Here is a 17,668-nt window from a genome sequence, read left to right as displayed (position 1 = left end):
TATGAACTGTTTTTCTTTAAAAATAACAAATGCAGAGACTGGAGTATTTATGTTCTCAACTTTGAAAGATGTTTATTTTCTTTAAGAAGAGATGAATTCCGAGAAGCTTTGCATTTGTCTTAAATACTTTCCAGCATTACGGTGTTTATTTAAATATGACAGAATATTGACTTTTTTAAAGAAAAAGCAAAGCACGTTTAGTCCATACAGTTGGCACTCAAAATGATGTATTATGTTGTGAGCTTTACTCCTATTTGAGGCTGTGGTGCCTCATAGGTCTGGATAAAGCAGTGTGGTAGTACTCCCAATGAAACTTCTCTTCCTTGAAAAGTTGACTTAAATGAAGATGACTTTGTGTTTTTAACTGCAGAGCTTTTGTTTTGTTTTGCAATTAATTGCATTGAGAAATACAGTTACAGATAGGATGTGGTTGATGGGTCATCATCTGTTCAACAGTTTGCTCCTGTTTTCAAGGGAGAATGGAGCTTTCTTTTGGCTTCGCTATCCTCAGATTATTATGGATGTTACTAAATAATGAGAATGCTAAGATCTAACTTCAAAAACAAGATTTAACTTCAGCATAGGAAGTTCCTCATGTATACGCGGAAGAACTTCTTTACAGTGAGGGTGATGGAGCACTGGAACAGGCTGCCCAGGAAGGTGGTGGAGTCTCCTTCTCTGGAGATATTCAAGACCTGCCTGGACGCCTACCTGTGTGACATGGTGTAGGGAGCCTGCTTTGGCAGGGGGGTTGGACTCGATGATCTCTAGAGGTCCCTTCCAACCCCTACAATTGTGTGATTCTGTGATCTGCCAACTCAATTTCCATGTGGTCTAGATTATACATAGTTATAGTTGTGAATGAATCCAGTTTTTCTTGCAAGTTGCTGAACTGTATTTCCTTGTTACAGTTAAGGAGGACACATTTGTAATAGAGTGTCAAAGAGGAAGTGAAGTTTCTTTGATTTCTGGCATGCAAAGCTTCAGTGATAACTGTGTTTAGTAATTACACTGATACGGTGTAAAAATGATTATTGAAGCAGCTATCCATACGATGCATTTGTAGTCATCTTATGAAAGATGGTTATTTGTTTGCTTGTCAAATGAAAACTACACATGCACCCATCCTCCCTGAAGCTTATAAGAAAGCTTTCTTTAAGAACCAGTCAGTGTGTTCAGAATGCCACAAATGGTGCTTTCTTCAAACACTAAGTACTGACATGGTTGGGTCTCCCTGCTGGATTTAGCGTCCTTGTGACTGCTGCTGCTGTCATACAGAAGATGCAAAAGTTCCAGAGAAGTAGAACTAACCTAACACGTGGTTGTTTTCTGCAGGTCTCTTGGTTTTACAGTTTGCCAGTTACCACAGAACCATTTTATCATGTTTGGGTTTTGCAAGTTAATTATAAGTAGCGTTTATATTAGTGTGCCCTGGTGGTGCAGTGGTAGGAATGCCGCGTTGCAACACCGGAGGCCCGGGTTCGAATCCCCCTGTGGCGCAAGTGGTAGAAGTGCCGCTCTGCTACACAGAGGCTCGAATCCCGGGGGTTGGACTCAATGATCTCTAAGGTCCCTTCCAACCCGCACGAGACTATGAGACTGTGATAAGTATACACTTAGTTGAAAATGAATTCTTATATTGAAACTCTCTTCAATTTATTTCTTTTTAAATCCTAAAATTTGTTTTTATTTTCAGCAGTGCAAAGCACTCACAGAAACTCAGTTGGGAAACATTTTTGCAAGGACAAATAAAGGGCTGAGTTTAATGAAGGCTAACGAGAAAAAATGCTGCTATTTTTGATCATCTTTGTAGATGAGCAAAGACCAAAAATAGTGTTGCCACAGTAAACAGATGCCATTTATTAATACTTGTTCAAATATAATGATGAGATGTTTTGTCAGGAGTTCTTGGGACTGCTCGTGTTGTTTCCCAAGAAAGACCTATTAAAAACCTTCAGAAGGCTGAGGGTAAGCTCGTGTCATGGTATTTAGATGTAGGCAATTATAGGCCTGTCAGCATCTCATCAGTGTCACGCAGAATAATGCAACAGCTGACACCAGATTCAATTAACGAAGAGTTAAAACACAGTGGTACAACAGATGCCAAGCTGTGTCTTTTCATGGACTGTATTTTGTAGGACTGAACTGGTAGATAGGTGCTATCACTGGATTTTGCTGTTAAAATGATCAATGTGTAATATTCATACTTGCTAAGTGGGTTACAACAGGGTTATGTGTAACTTGGTTCTGCTTGATATTTTAAGAAATGAAAATGATACAAAAGCAATGTGGCACACATCAAATATTTCTGTCCAGTCAACAAGCCCTTAAAGTGCAGTCATGAATTGTGAATCATCCTCTGGTTGGGTGCTGGTGGTGATGTTTTTGCTGTTGCTTTTTTTAGTGGGATCTCTGAGGACTGTTGCTTGTCTGTGCCGGGTGTATCTGTACTGGGTCAGCTGAGTGCTCTTAGGTTTTTCAGATGGTTTTTGTGGTGTTAATTAAAGAGAGAGGTTTGGTGTGGCCCAGTATGTGACCACTTGGCAAACTGTACTCAAGTGAGCAGCCCCATGTAAGGGGCCAAATTCAAACTTACACACCTATGAATAAGAAAAATAACCTTTTATTTTAATGCTTTTGAATGTATGTCTCAGCAAACAATGACTTCAAATGCTGTGAAGGTTACAATGTAATCAGTTCTTTCTGTGATAATAGGATTGAAATAGGCTGATGTGATCCATGTCAGCCTGCCCATGAAGCAGAAGCAGGCTAGAAAGAAGGTGTATTCTTGAGTTTAGGTACTCAGTAGATAACTTAACAGGAGTTACAAGAACAACTTTTGAATCAGGAGTGATATTTTTTTCCAAGCAATATTTTAAGTACTATTATGTTTGTTAGACCTGAAACTAATGTCCAGCGTACAAGAAATGTGCCATGTAGGGCATGGTGAATGATTGGTATGTTTCTTCTGATGCTAATCTGTTAAACATTTCTGTTACTAATGGTTTAGTTTTTAATAGAGTTGCAGTACCAATGTAACTTTCTCTTTTCCTTCCAGATTTCTACAGCTCCTTAATAAAAGGAGCCATCTAAATATTGCCATTCCATGGAACTGACGTACTGGTGTATTTAGTCCTGGTTTCCTAAAGGATTGTAAAATGGAGCCGATAACATTCAAAGCTAAGAAATATCAAGCACCTAGTGATTTCTCAGCAAGCTTCACCCTTCAGCTCGTCGGTTCCCTGCCTGTGCATTCCCTAACCACTATGTCCATGCTGCCTTGGATTGTGGCAGAGATCCGGGCTCTCAGTAGTACACAGTCTTCCAAAGAAGAACTTGGTATCAGCCAAATCCGGCTTTATGTTTCACCATCGAGTTTGCGTTGTGAACCAGACACGGGGAAAAATCAGCAGTGGGATCCTTTGATTTGTTCTGGTCTGTTTGAATACAAGCCCCAGCATGTCCACAAACTGATTCACAACAGCCATGATCCAAGTTACTTTGCTTGCCTGATAAAAGATGGAGCGGCAAATCAGCAGAGTACCTGCTATGTATTCAAAGCTGATGATCAAACAAAAGTAAGTAAAAAAGAAAACAGACACCATCAAACACTCCAAATCAACTTTAAATTTAATAATTCAATTATTGTTCTATTATCAGGGGCCTTATAGAAAAAATGTAAATGTGGAGGAGGACTTGACAATACTTCTAAAACAGATTTGCTTTTGTACTGTTTGAGACTTCCCGCCATTCTGTAAGACCTTAAGGCTGCATTATATTAAAGATTTTATCTCTCTAAAACTCACAGAAATGCTTCACTTTATTTGATGTTAATGGTTCTGCTGAATTAGAACTGCTTAGTATGTGAAGTAAAAGGTGTGTAAATCTACAGGATCAGATCAGAACCTGAGCTTTGTTGGCTTAGAAGGCACTCTGCTCTGGGGTATGTACTGAAATCTTGGCTTCTGTGTCAGTGAGTCTTTCTGCTGATGTCACTGGGGCTAGAGTTTCACCCTTGAGCCATTGTGAACTTTATCTAATCTTATGGTCAGACCTCTCAAATTTCTCTTTTCATAAACTGAGACCTGTGTGGCTGGGAAAGAGGTGCTTCTTTTCCCGGAAGGTAGAAGGAATGGGCCATAGCCCCATACATAGCGTACCTTGAACTGCAGGACGCTGTGGAAGCCTCTTTCCCAGCTGTATCATCTGGGTAGTGTCAGAAAACAGGAGAGTCCACTGCACAGTGCTGTGGGTCTGAAACATGTACTAAATAGTGACTCGTCCTTCACCTCTTAAATGTAGACCAGTGCTTATGTTGGAAAACAGCATCCTACTACGTGCTTGCCTCAGGGATGTCCTGCTGAAGAACCTTGGAGGAGTTATGTGAATGTGCACTGCATGCAGGATTTATGCCAGCCTATCTGAGAGCAAAACATTATACAGTTCCAAATACATGTCTCAAGCTTAGAGGTCAAAACACAAGGAAAGAGCTTTAGTTAAATGTCTCCAGGAAAAAAAACAAACAACTCCAGTAAATTAGAAGGAAAGTATGTCATAAGTCATAATCATTCAACTGAGAAACCACATCAAGTTAGAATGTAGAATACCAAATGTATGTGTATAAGCAAGTAGAAGTAAGGAATCAATGTTTTGAGACTTGGCACTGAATGGAAGCCTGTCAGTGCATTTTGCAGTTTGCCCATGCACTTCATTCTGTGACTTGTGGTTTTACAAGATTATGGTTAGTTTGCAACACCAATTGCTTCTAATGTGTTTCCTTTTGCAACAGAAGAATGGAAAAAGTACTTTTTTCCTCAAGTTTGATTAGAGTCCTGCACCTGCTTGAAGTTGGAGTGAACTTAATAAGAGTCTAGTTAAATTTGCAGCTGTGTCTACTTGGTTTTACAAACAGCCTCCACAATTTTTGGATGCCTATTTTAACTACCTAGCTTCAAATTCATGCAGCTATCTGTCCTTTAAAAAACTACCTTCCACCTCAGATGAAAATTCAGTTCTCATTTCCTAACTTGTCTTGATTGCCACAAGTGTTTTTTGTTGACTGTTGTTGCAGGCCGGGTTAACTTGGAGGTAGGCACCTAACCAGCATTTGTAGACCTGTGTTTTGACAAGAGCATAGTGGACATTCCAAGTGTTCTTACCTCCTAAAGTGAAACCCTGCTTTTTCTTTTCTTTGTAATTTCTATTTAATCCAGCGTTATGCAAGTGCCTTATACACTATGTGGTGATGTTATTCCGCCCTGTATATTGCCATATTATATCTTGTAGCTAATTGATGTTTATACATTTAAAAGAGGTGTGAGCTGATGTTACCTGTTTAGCAGGTAGCAAGCTTGAATGGACAATAGCGAACTGTATGCATGTGTTGCAGATCAAGGGATCTGTTTGCTAAATGTGAGTTGGGATGAAGACTTTAGCACTATGTTGCTGAGCTCATATTCTGCTTCAGAAGAAAGAAATTTTAGAAACTGGACCTTTGCAGCCCGTGTGACTCAGCAGTCTCCTATGCTGGCAGCCTTGCTCTTAACATCCCCCCTAAAGGCTGAAAACAATCTTACAAACCTAGTCTGCATTGGCAGGGTCATATTCCTCTCAGAGTCCAGAGTGAACAAAAATGTTGAGTATATGTTCTTTGTCTCTCTTCTGCAGAGCTGAAGCAGAAAGCCAGACAGGTCTGGTCACAGAGTTTGTATGCTGATAACTTCTTATCCAATGATCCTGAGCATCTGAACTTTTGTGATAGTCACACACCATCTATTTCTACTACAAACCAGCAGGGTACTCCTTATAATATTGTAAACTGCAAAAGCCACAGTTCTTTGTAGTAGGGTTATACTTTACATGGAGTTCTCTTGGTCAGATAAGGCTGGATTTGAAGTAGGTGTGACTTGCAAATAAGTTCTGAGTATATCCACATGTCAGGGTAAGTGGAATGTAAGAGAGCAGAAGGATGTCTGTAGGAGAAGTGGACTAAAAAGACGGAAATGAAGGCAGCTGAGTAAAAGATTAAGCAGTGAAGGCCTTTGAAAAGGAGGACTAGAAACTTGAACTTTATTCAGACAGAAATTCCACTGGAGGTGACAGAATGTGCAGAAAACTAGGTATGGTAAATGGGCAATAATAGGCATTGCAGATGACCTGTAGTTGTATTACTTTATATGTACATATTGAGGTAGAGTACATACTTGATTACTGAGAGATTATCTTACTATATAATAGGAAAACATTTTGCTAGTGGGAGATTATTTTTTGTTGAGTAATAGATTTCTAAAATCCAGAATTGATGGAGCAGAGGGAACATATTATATAATGATTTTTGTGGATATGAACGCAGTGTTGTCAGATTCATTGTTGCTCCACTACCTACACATCATCCTCTTTAGAAAAGACATTGGTAGACAGGTAATTAAGACTAAAGAAAGTCAGGATTCTTTGCTAGGAATTCTTTGTGCTACTTTTCTTGAGAAGCGAGAGAGTTGGCAGTGCCCTTCTGTGTAATTAGTCTTCACTCTAGGATCCTGTATAATTGTTTCCATTTCATCATCATGGCATTATACAGCTCAATTTCTGGGCTGGTACAAGAGTAAAAAGGGAAGGATGGCGGAAGTGTTCCTGACAAACTGTTTCTTGGCACTTTGCATGCAAGCATATGCATATAGGGGTCATTCCACTCCACTTATACTAAAAGGAAGGGCTTTACTGCCTCCAGATAGCTTCTCTTATGAATTAGGGTTCCCCTTTCTACGCAGATCTATGCCTATGAGATCTGGACTCTTGTACACTTTCAGAAAGCACTTTTTTTGTGTGGGTGGGTTTTGTGCTTGCTTGTTTTTGTTTTGTTTTTATGCTTTCACCCTCATCTTGTGAAGATTTGGTGGTGCATCTTGAGTAATTTCTGCCTGATGATGATGGGGCTGAGGTGTTAATGCGTATTCTTTGCAGGTGCTCAGGAGTAGAGCTGGAATCAATTATTTTGCCTGTGGGGATCTTGTGAGGGCTATGAATAGGTCATAGGTGGGAATTCTGCATGCTGTGTTGAGCAATGGTGATGGAAGCTGAAGGAAAATTACTTCTCTAGTACAGACGTGTTTGTAGAATAGTATCTTAATCATAAGAGTGCATTGCTGTTGAACACAACAACATCCACAGCCTCCTTGGGCAACCTGTTCTAGTGCACCACCACCCTCTGAGTGAAAAACTTCCTCCTAATATCTAACCTAAATTTCCTGTCTCAGTTTAAAACCATTCCCCCCTGTCCCATCACTACCCACCCTTGTAAATAGCCATTCTCCCTCCTGTTTATACACTTCAAATATTGGAAGGTCACAATGAGGTCTCCCCGGAGCCTCCTCTTTTCCAGGCTAAACAAGCCCAGTTCCCTCAGCCTTTCTTTATAGGAGGAGTGTTCCAGCTCTCTGCTCATCTTAGTCCTTTGGACTGGAGGCTTAGAAGAAAAGTTGTGAGGATGAAATCTCTAGTCTTGTAAGAGGGAATATTTCTGTGAGAATATCAGTGATTGATAACTATAGAATGAAGATGTGTAAAACATCTATTTCAGGTTTTTTTTAAAGGTCAAGCTTCACTCTCCCTTGCTCTTTCTACAGCCTGCATACAAGTTGTCATAACAGCTTGTAATATATATTTGTGTTACCAGAACTGTTAATGCTATAGTTGGAGAGCACTGGATGAAGCTGTTCCATTATATAGAGAAATTCTGCCTGTGACTTAAGATCATGGATGCATAAGATGTGTGTGTCTGCTTGCTTCTTCCAATCCTTCCTTCTGCAGTGCCATAAAACAAGGGAGAACTTTTGGCCCAGGAACTGGGCTTCTGTCAGCTGCAGGAGTGTTGCCATGAGGGTGACAGTGCCTGTGTGGGTGTAGCAGATAAAGGATCCCACTGCAGCCCAAAGCCTGCTCTAAAAGTTGATGGCACCGTTTGTGTGGATTTCTCTTGTACCACATCTATGCTGTCCCAGAGATGAGCTCTGTAGCTTTATACCACTGTGCACATTAAAATGCAACCCTTGTCCTGCTGTTGAGCTACTTGGTCACTACAGTAATCTCCACTTTTGTCGGATTCTTTTTGTCTTTGTGTGCACCGATTGCTTTAATAGCTACGACTTCTTAAACAACCTTCACCTACTTCTATGCGTTACTATAGCTTATATGCTCAAGTAGATTAGGTTGTATTACCTGGAATGCAGTGTGCTTTGTTACATGTTGTTTGTGAGCTGATTATGTTCTGGAGAAGCTGGTTTTGGATAATCAAGGCTTAGCTTGCTGTGAGGCTGCACAGAGCTGAAGTTGTGAGTGAACTTCACATTATTCATCTATAAAAGGAATTGCAAAGGCCCTGTGAACTCCAAAGCAGTTGTTGTGAGGCTTAGCTTAGGATTCTTATGCAACTTGTTTTTGCATTAGACTTAAATATAGGACCTCACTAAGTATCTCATTTCTTAATAGGATGGTTTCCCTTCCTTAAATTAATTTAGGCAAGATGATTGTAAAGATTGAGGTATTTTGTTTGTTGCTGTTTAATGAATCTTTAATAGTTCTTTTGAAGGGGAGGGGGGGGAGGGAAGCATTAAAATCCACTGAAACAAAACAGAGTAACTAGCGTTACTTCAGGGCAGCTCAGAGCTTCCTATGTCTGTTTTCACCCTCTTATTCACAGGTACTTTTCTTTATCCTTTATTTCTTCTTTTCTTGTTTTCTGATGTAACCTTCATAATTGTTAAATGCTAGCAAGATGCTGGTGCTTTTTTTGTTTAGGAAATCTCCCCCATCTCCTATGTGCTAACTGGAGAAGTGCAAGTGAAAAACAGAAGGGGGTGGGGGGGGAAACAGAACAAACAGAAGAATGGAATAGGTACCTATGCACATATATAGGCTGGCATATAAAGTGGGTCAAAGTTTAGCTCTGTAAATCTTAACAGAGTATCATATGTAATGCAGCAGCCAGCTATGCTCTGGCTGCTCTCGCGACGCAAGCAGGCTTTACACTTAATGTGAGCCAAGAGTGTAACTGTGAGTAGGGCCAAGTGAGCCAACTTAGTGCCTGGGGTCTGTTCAAAGGATTTATGTATGTAAACTCACTCTGCTCTCAGGGTCTTTGACAGCCAGTGACCCTGTCCCAGACAGTAATAGCCCAAGCTTTTATGATGACTTATCAGAATCTGGAGAGACTTAGGAGAGTTTAGCTGAGCTAGAAATGTCACTACATTTACCAGTGTTTTCTGCAAAATAGAGTCGCAGAGTGGCTTGGGATGGAAGGGTCCTTAAAGATCTTCTGGTTCCAACATACTGTATGATTTTCCCCGAGCCTCCACTTCTGATTGCCACATGGAGCAAGTTGTTTGTGCAATACTATTTGCCATTTCCTCAATGGCTTTTCACTACTCACCATTCCTTCTGCTGCAAGTTTTAATGTTGGTAGTTTATAAAACCCAGTAAAGGAAGTGGGAGCTCTAACCCATGATATCCAAATGTCTTTGAGGGCTGCAGCAGAGTTTTCTTCAGAAACTTCCACTTCACTTGAAGGAGACCTGTTGTCTGTGTCTTACAAAATGGCAAATGGGATACAGAGAAACTGAGACTGCAAAAGTGCAGTGTTTGTAACCCATGTAAGAGCTTTCATTCACATTTCAGTTTATCACCAGTATGAGTTCCTGGTTATCCTGTTAGTGGGAATTCCTAGAATAAATCCTGTCTTGGAAATACTGTGGTTCAACACTAGTTGTGTGTCTGCTTGGCAGGCTCCTATGTCTCTTGGGACTGATATGAGGACACTGAGCGCAAAGCAACCACGTAACCAGTGATTAAAGCATTTGTGCAGGAAGAGGGCGACTGAGCTTGTTTGTTGCTGGGCACTGAGGCAGTGGTTTCTGTGCCTGAAGTTGAGGCACAAGGCTATTCTCTGTCCTTCTTGTTAATGGGCCAGATCCATTGTGCCAGTATGTGGAAAACTTGTAACTAGGATTAACAGAAATGGCAATAGCATTGAGAATTTGAACTCAGTCTTCTACATTGTAGGCTAAGCCCTGAATACCCTGTGCAAAACCAGCGTTTCTTTCTGCTCCAAACCAGCTCAGTGTTAGATCACCTTGCGTGTTTTATCAAAATTCAAGTTGATGTGAATTTAGAAACTGAAGTGAGAACATAAAGTGATTTGGGATATTTTTTTCCTGGTACTTTCCCTAGCAGATGGTGGAAATTCAGCACAGCACTGAAGGGTACTCTGAAGGTTTGAACTGTGCATCAGGAATCAGTGTTGTTACCTCTGGGTAGGGGAGCTTTGCAGAGAGTTCTTTACTGGACAAGGCATGGACAATTGCCCACTGCATTGAATTTACAAGAGCAAGTGCTAGGCTCTGTGCCTGGAACAACCCTGGTTATATGTACAGCCTGGAGGATGAGAGGCTGCAAAGCAGCAGTGTGGAAAGGGATTGGAAGTTCTGGTTGATGGCAAGTTGAACATGAGTCAGCAGTGTGTCCTAGCAGCCAAAAGGGTTTCAACTGTACCCTGAGATGAGATAATTTCACCAATTTTGTCACTTTAACCTCATTCTGGGACTAGCTTTATGGTATTCCTCCTGTATTTGATGTATTATATTTTTGTCAGCTGGAATATTTCTTACTGCTTTGCTGAGAAATACTGTTACCAAGAAATAATTTAACCTTCTGTGACCAACTTCCAAAACTTTGTAAGAGTCACAGTGATGCTGCTGTATTCAGATTTGTTTGAAAATCTTGAAGTAAACTTATTGTAGAAGATGATTTGAAAATGTGATGGTTTTTAAATCCACACCATAGTCAAAGAACAGTGTAAACCTTCAAGCTGAGGGACTGTGAGTATCTATGTGTTACTCCAACACTTTGTGTTCGATTCTCCAGCTTCACAAGTGCTAATGATAACAAAATCTAACAGTGAAATATACAGCTCTCCTTGCTGTCCTGTACGAAGTCTGCCTACTGCAAAGGTGTTGGATGTAACACGTACCAAGTAAGAGCAAGTAGTAATGCAAACCTACAGCTTAAAACTAGATGGCAGCCAGCAAAAAGCTCTGGGCAAATACATGTAGTACTTAACTGTGCCTGAGCCAAAGTAAGGATGAATCTTGAAACCTTCTACATGCTCATTCAATTTGTTTTTGATTCTGTAATGGCCTTAATGGACAAATTAAAACCATGTGGATTAAAATACAAAGATGTCAATTAATAAATAATGATACTAAGTAATTCATCACTTTAAAGTAGCTCCTTATTTTTCCATGAAGTCAGCTTTTCAGTTAGAGTTTTGCCTGCGTGAAGCTGACATTTATGCTGAGCTCTCAGGGTCATCAGATGTGGCCTCTTTGACTGTAGTGGGGCAGAAAACCAACACAGAGCAGGCATATATAACTGCTGTATTTACTTTAGCAGCACAGTCTCCCATCCCGTTATACGTCAAAGTGAATAACAGTAACAAATTGCTATCTTAAAATCAATGCTTTCCCTTGCCTGGTATAGACACGGTTGTTCTATATTTCTGTTATTTTACCCTCTCCAAGGACGTCAAGTTATGGGAAGGGCTGTGGGAAATATTTTCCTAGAGCATGATTTGTGTGGCTGGACAAATACAGGCTTACATGGCTATGGGTGTCAGCCCCAAAGGTTGAGCAGTGACGATGTGATACAAGGATTGAGTGGATAATGTCAGTTTATACTTGGTTTGTGCTTTGTGTGAAACTACTGATTGATGCTTCTCCTTTCTTTCCCACCCTCCCCCCACTTGTCCCAGTGACAATGATTGAGATGCATTGCTGACTGTAAAAACAGCCTCACTGCTGACTCCTGCATTAGGCAGAGTTTGATCCTTCTGTATAACTGATTGAATGCTTTTGTCTCCAAGCCTCTTCTTTCAACCCTATCTAGCAAACAAACAAACAACCCTGTTTCACGCATACACAACAAGCAGAATAAGTTTTAAAATGTTATTATTTGTAGTCATAATATAGAGTAACTTGCTGAGTTGTTGTTTTTTTCTGGAGGGTACTGTGCAGTGTTACTGCCTTTGCGTGGCATTTTTTGTACACCATTTCTACCAGTAACTTTTGTTTTTAATGTAGCCAGACCCTTGAAAAATGTTCTGTAATCACAGGAAAAAACTTCCTTGTTCTTAAAGGAATGAGTTCCCATAGTGGATAACGATTTTTCCCGCTCCAAACACAAATTTCCAGGCTCGTTATAGCTTAAGTCGAGGTGTTCAAGTGCCACTTAGTGGCTGTCCCGAGGAAATGAAAGATGCTGTGCTGGCTGTGATGGCTCAACCCTCTCCTGCTTTTGTTTCCCACCAGCTGTAGAATTAATTCTTTGCTTTATCTTAAAAATACTGCTGGCTTATTCTAAGACCAACTGAAATCACAGCATGGTGGGCTTTAGAGAAGAATTTCACTGCTGTGATTCCCACTTTTCTTTCTTTTACCAAATTGCATTGTCAAAGTTCCATTTAGGCTCTCCCTACGTGAAACAAGTTGCCATTTTGCTGTTGTGAGCAAGCACAGGAATCGCCAATGTGTGAAAGTGCCTCTGGAACTGAAGTAGTGGTGCTGATGGAGCTGATAAGAAAATACAGTGTGTTCTTCAGTATTAGAGTTAAAAAGTAAGATGCACTCCTTTGGGCAGTACTTGCTATTGGCTGATATTCTGGGATGTCTCAGTTCCCCACAGCAGGATATCTGATGGATGTAAAAAAAAATTAGCTGTCATATTCTGAGCTTGATTATAACATACTTCTATCTGGACAGCAGGCCCTCACGACCAGAGTTTGACTCCTAGAAACTTGCCGGAGTCAACTTCTGAGCATCATTTCCATGTAAGTTATTGACTTCATAGTGAACTGGCTACAACTGGCAGACAGCAAACAGGCAGGCAGCAAACAGCACTGTGTGTCCATTGTTTATGTGCAGGCTACTCTTTTGCTGGTAGAAGGTTTCCAGTGAGCCCTCATCAGGTAGGCAGAGTACTGTAGAAAAGACATGCTTCCAGTTTTCCTTTAAATTTAAGCTGTTTTGTTTTGTTTCAGTGCAAGCTTTACAGTTTTTGTGTTTTAATAGAGTATCCACAAGCAAGTTGTGTTTGCAAGGGTTGGAAATGCTTCCAGGGACATCAAAGAAGGAAAACAGAAGGCACATCTACTGAGTTCAATCTGAGCTTGCTTGTGAGTGAAATCAAAGCACGTGTATGGGGGTTGACCTGGGTATGCAATGAGAAAATGTAACCTATGTTATTATATTAAAGAGGCATTTAACTCTTTGGCTTCAATGTTGCAGCTTTTTGCATTTTAGAAGCAGATAAAATGAATTAAAGCTAGCTTAAACTTAAATCGTAAACCAATTATGATTGAAACCAACAGAAGACTAAGAGTAACTTCTGAGGTTCTTTGGGCCTGTGAATGCAATCAGACTTGTGAGCTCAGATTCATAGGCTGCAGTGGTGGCTGAACTTGTGGTGTTCCAGTGTTGTTATAGGGTATGACTGTCTGGGAGAAGTCCTGCTGTCCGGCACATCCATCTAGATGCATGCAGGCTTTTCTGGAACATCAGAATTACTTGTTGGTACTGGAAATGCATGGGAGGGAGGAAATAGCAAAATCAACCCGTAATTATTTTATTCTAACTGTATTTCTTTAAGTAGGATGCCACACATTTTGAGCTTTATTCCTGAAAATGTGTATGCGTTTCCTTAATTTTACCTACTCCAGCTATCTTACAGTGATGCTAACCTAGCTCTCCCCATCATAAGAAATGGTTAAAGCGACCTGTTCTGAGCAGATCCGTTTTGTCCATGTGGATTTGTGGTTTGAGGGGAGCTGATTCAGCGTCTTAAGGATCCCATTGTTCCTGCAGAGGAGCGGAAGTGCAGTCAGCACATGTGGCAGAAATGTGCAGCCGTATCTTCCAGCACCGTATCCTGAGCCCTTTGAAGCGATTCAGCTTTATCAAAACAGCAAAAGCTCAACAAGGATAAATCCTGTTGCTGTGTTTTATGTCTCTGTGTCATACGTCGTATTTCACAAATGATTTTCAGTGTGTTTTAGCAGTCAGACTGAACTGGCTTAGAGTAACTCCATGTGGAATGCAGTTTAGAATGAAACCTGAAACTGCAAACTACTGAATGAAGAGTTAACTGAACAGCAGGAAAAGTGTCTTTTCAGATTGGTGATTCAGTGTTTGAATCCTGCCTTTAGAGATGCTTTATTGCCATTTTGCGGCTTTACTGTTATTGAAAGACAGTGCAACGTAGCCAGAGCAATAAGAAATCACAGCAAAGAGCCCACAGCGCTGCCTAAGGTGCACTTTAAAAGCCTTGAGAAGAAGGTCGGAAGGGTGGAGATAAAAGCTGTAAATGAAAGCACGTGTGGGAGGGAACATCAATGATAAAATTTTCCATTCTCAGGATAAAAGAAAGAATATAATCAACAGCACAACACAAAACAAAAAATTGCAATTCACTTCATAAAAAAGCAGCGCTATATGCATCATAGAAAGTTACCATATGTGCAAGTCATGGTATTAGGAAGTTTCCAGTGGTGCTCTGAGTGCCACGTGACACAGGAAATTTCTAGGGCAGGACTGTGCTGCAGCTTGTAAGCAAAGGAAGGGCTGGCGATGGGAAGGGGCGCAGAGCGTGAGCCAGGCCAGCTGCACATTGCCAGTTGGCTGCAGGGCCCTTGGACTGCAGGACGGAGCCTGTTCCAGTTCCTGCCGGGGTCTTGTCCAGACTGATGACATGAGGGCAACGTTACAGAAGCTGAAGTTTCTTCAGCTTGATTCTGGAAAAGAACAGGACAATACGGTACTTGTTTCCTCTTTTTGTTACCTACGTTTAAGGTGCATAAGGATTTAATAGCAACTGAGTCTATGACTTCAGTGGGGTAGGGCTGGTTCCTTTTCAGATGAATAGATTTCACACCCGCGTGCTCATTGTATGTAAACTGCAATAGCGCCGTGTGAGCTCTGGACCCTGTACCTGCAGAGATGTAAACCTGAACTGATATGCTTTATTGTTATGCTCTTTTTCCAGCAAAAGCAAGAATGTTACCATCTAATAAGGGGGGGAAAAAGGGTTAAAATTTTGTTCTAAGTGTTATTATTTTACTACTTCTGTTTATTTTGAGATGGGATGTGCTTTAGAATATCTCAACTCCAGTAAAATTCCAGCAGGCTCTATGAACTGTCTATGGGAATTGCTGCAAAATTCAGTTCTGAGAAATCAGTGTGATCTCTGCATGTATCAGAGCAGTGAAGTTTAAATTATTAGTTTATGTTGTGGAGAACTGATAACTGGCTACTTCACATGGCTCTTCCTACTATGGAGTTCAGTATACTTTACAAGGCTGCTGCTGTTGCAACTGAAGCACACAAAATAATATGCTCGGGGCAGTGGGATTATTTTCACATTTTTGTTAATTATGTGAACTAAGCAGCTAAGCTACAACTCCATAAAAATATACATTTAAAATTGTTCATCTTATTCATTACTGAATGTCTGTAAGAGAATAAACTGCATATAATCATCTTTGCTAACATGAGGCTCCATTTAGTAGGAGTGTGTAGTTATGTGTAACTCACAGCACACAGAGTAGATACACTTTACAACTGCGACGTTTCACTTACCTAGTAAAATATAAAAACATTTTCTGTTCAGTCTGATTTTCCTCCACACTTTCTAAACTTTTTTTTGCTGGTTAACTTATCCATTATTAGAAATGTGTAATATTTGCGTGTATTTTCCTGTGTGAGATGGGGCTTTTACACAAAGGAAATGAGGCACATTTTCAAATGAAGCATCTGTCTTCCCGTCTGAGTAACTTGGCTTAACCATTTAAGTATCAGGATCAAGGAACACTTTGAGTATAGCCTTCATTAAGCTGCATTTCAGAAAAGCGTTCTGAAACTTTCAGTGTTTTGTTTGGTTTTTGTTCTGGAGATCTCTCAGTGGTTGCTGTGAGGAAGCAGGAAGCATAGGAGGCTGGAGGAGGAGGGCACAAAGTCCTCCTGTGGCCATTTCTTTCAATGCCAAGGGATATTAATCCACCTTTAATTATCCCATCCTTTGTGCCCTGTTGCCAGGGGTGGGTTGTGTGTTTAAAAAACAACGGTCTGGCATCATTGCTATTTTATGCTTTATCTGATCATGTCAGGGGGTGTGTACAGATGTGCATTGTTTCTGTGGAGGCTGCTGCTGCTGCCCTTTTCCTGGACGTTTCTCAGCAGCTTGTAGGGCTCAGCTAGTTGCCCCTCAGCTTGGTCATATTGAGAAGAGCAAAAAATACTGGCCTACAGGAAGGGATGTGGGAGGCGTCTGCTTCAGCCACAGTCAGGATCACACTGATCTCAAGGGTTCCACCTGTCTTTGTATCTGCATGGTTGGAGCTACCCCATAGATCTGGAATTCCATTCTCTGCTTGTGCAGTTTGCCACTTTGCTCCACTCAACCTTCTCCAGTGACATAGCTGCTGGGAAATCCTCCATCCCAAAACAGTGTAAATGCTTGGAACCTCTGATGCATCTTTTAGCAGTTTCCTACTATGTGCAGTGTTTCCCCTGTTGTTTGCTTCCCAGATTGTCCTTGCAGTTCTCTTGCCTCCAACCATTCAGACCGAAGTGGTATCTTTAAAGGTCTGCCTGGACTTACCTGCAGGTTCGGGATGCGTTTAGTCAGAGTTCGTTTAGTTTTGTTTTCTCTTTTATGAACATCTGATTGGTTGCTCACAACCAGCTCACTCAGCAGTGCATATTTGATCACGGGAGAATGTAAACATGTGATCGCGCCTTAGCTGTATTAGTCAGTACCAATGGCAAAGTCCCTGATGACTTCAAGGGTTTTTTTTCCTCTCTTTGAGAAGACAGAAAATACTCAATCCAGCATAATGTTTGCCAATCCAGAGTTTACTCATTGGTGTTTTTGGAAGCATTTGATGTGTCAAGATGATCTCAGTCCAGCTGAGCATTTTGCGTTAGATAGCTTCAATGTATATAGATGGGTATCAGGACCCCACAGCTGGATTGTATTTATTGTTATACTTTTTGTGGATAACCTTGTTCACTTTCTTTCTCCATGTATTGTTGTCTTAACATCACAGTGGGCATTTCTGTACCAGGATATCTTAGATGTTCTTGGCATCACTCAGGATACCTGCCCAGCATCTGCTGTCATGAAGAATCACCTCACAATAGGGCAGAAGATAAAAGTTTCCAAATCAGACCCACAGAGAAGAATGTTAAGATAGTGTCAGCAACTCATAAAGCTGCTTTAACCACCTTATAGTGAATCATTTCATTGTCTCATACTCTCCTGATCTTGCTCTAGTTGATCTAGCATTGACTGCAGGACAGCATTTGGAGGAATTTATTCCACTACTAAGCAGCACGTGAACTTAGGCTCCTATTCTGCTTTCATACATTGTGTAGGTTCACCATTCCTTCACTTTAATCAAGGCTTCTTTGCAATTACAAATTCTGTAGCTGAACAGACAATCACACGGATGCTAAAATCTGCAAGAGTCTGGAAAGGATTCTGTCACTGAGGCTGGTGCCCAGGGCTCTGACAAATCATTCTCTTCTGTCAGTCTGCTGCACATGATTACATGTTATCTCTAGGCACC

At 40.8% G+C, this 17,668-nt stretch overlaps 1 protein-coding gene across 12 annotated transcripts in view; it reads left to right on the top strand.

Moving 5' to 3' along the window:
- The window catches only part of TBC1D1 (TBC1 domain family member 1), an 89,658-nt gene that overhangs the window by 4,474 nt on the left and 67,516 nt on the right, over nucleotides 1-17,668 (top strand). For 7 of the 12 annotated variants that reach the window (XM_015862495.3, XM_085545577.1, XM_015862491.3 and 4 more), the window contains exon 2: nucleotides 3,059-3,578. In XM_015862495.3, the coding sequence (XP_015717981.1) occupies nucleotides 3,159-3,578 (420 nt within the window). In that variant the 5' untranslated portion in view covers nucleotides 3,059-3,158. Of the gene's footprint in view, nucleotides 1-3,058; nucleotides 3,579-5,972; nucleotides 6,120-14,652; nucleotides 14,857-17,668 lie in introns of those variants that run through there. The other 5 variants (XM_085545583.1, XM_085545579.1, XM_085545581.1 and 2 more) reach the window with 2 other exon arrangements.

This window comes from Coturnix japonica, chromosome 4, assembly GCF_054131305.1.
Source record: "Coturnix japonica strain WE chromosome 4, WE-NBRP24, whole genome shotgun sequence".
Lineage (NCBI taxonomy): Eukaryota > Metazoa > Chordata > Aves > Galliformes > Phasianidae > Coturnix > Coturnix japonica.
Note: the sequence above shows the minus strand (reverse complement) of the source record. Positions and strands in the feature narration are given on the sequence as shown.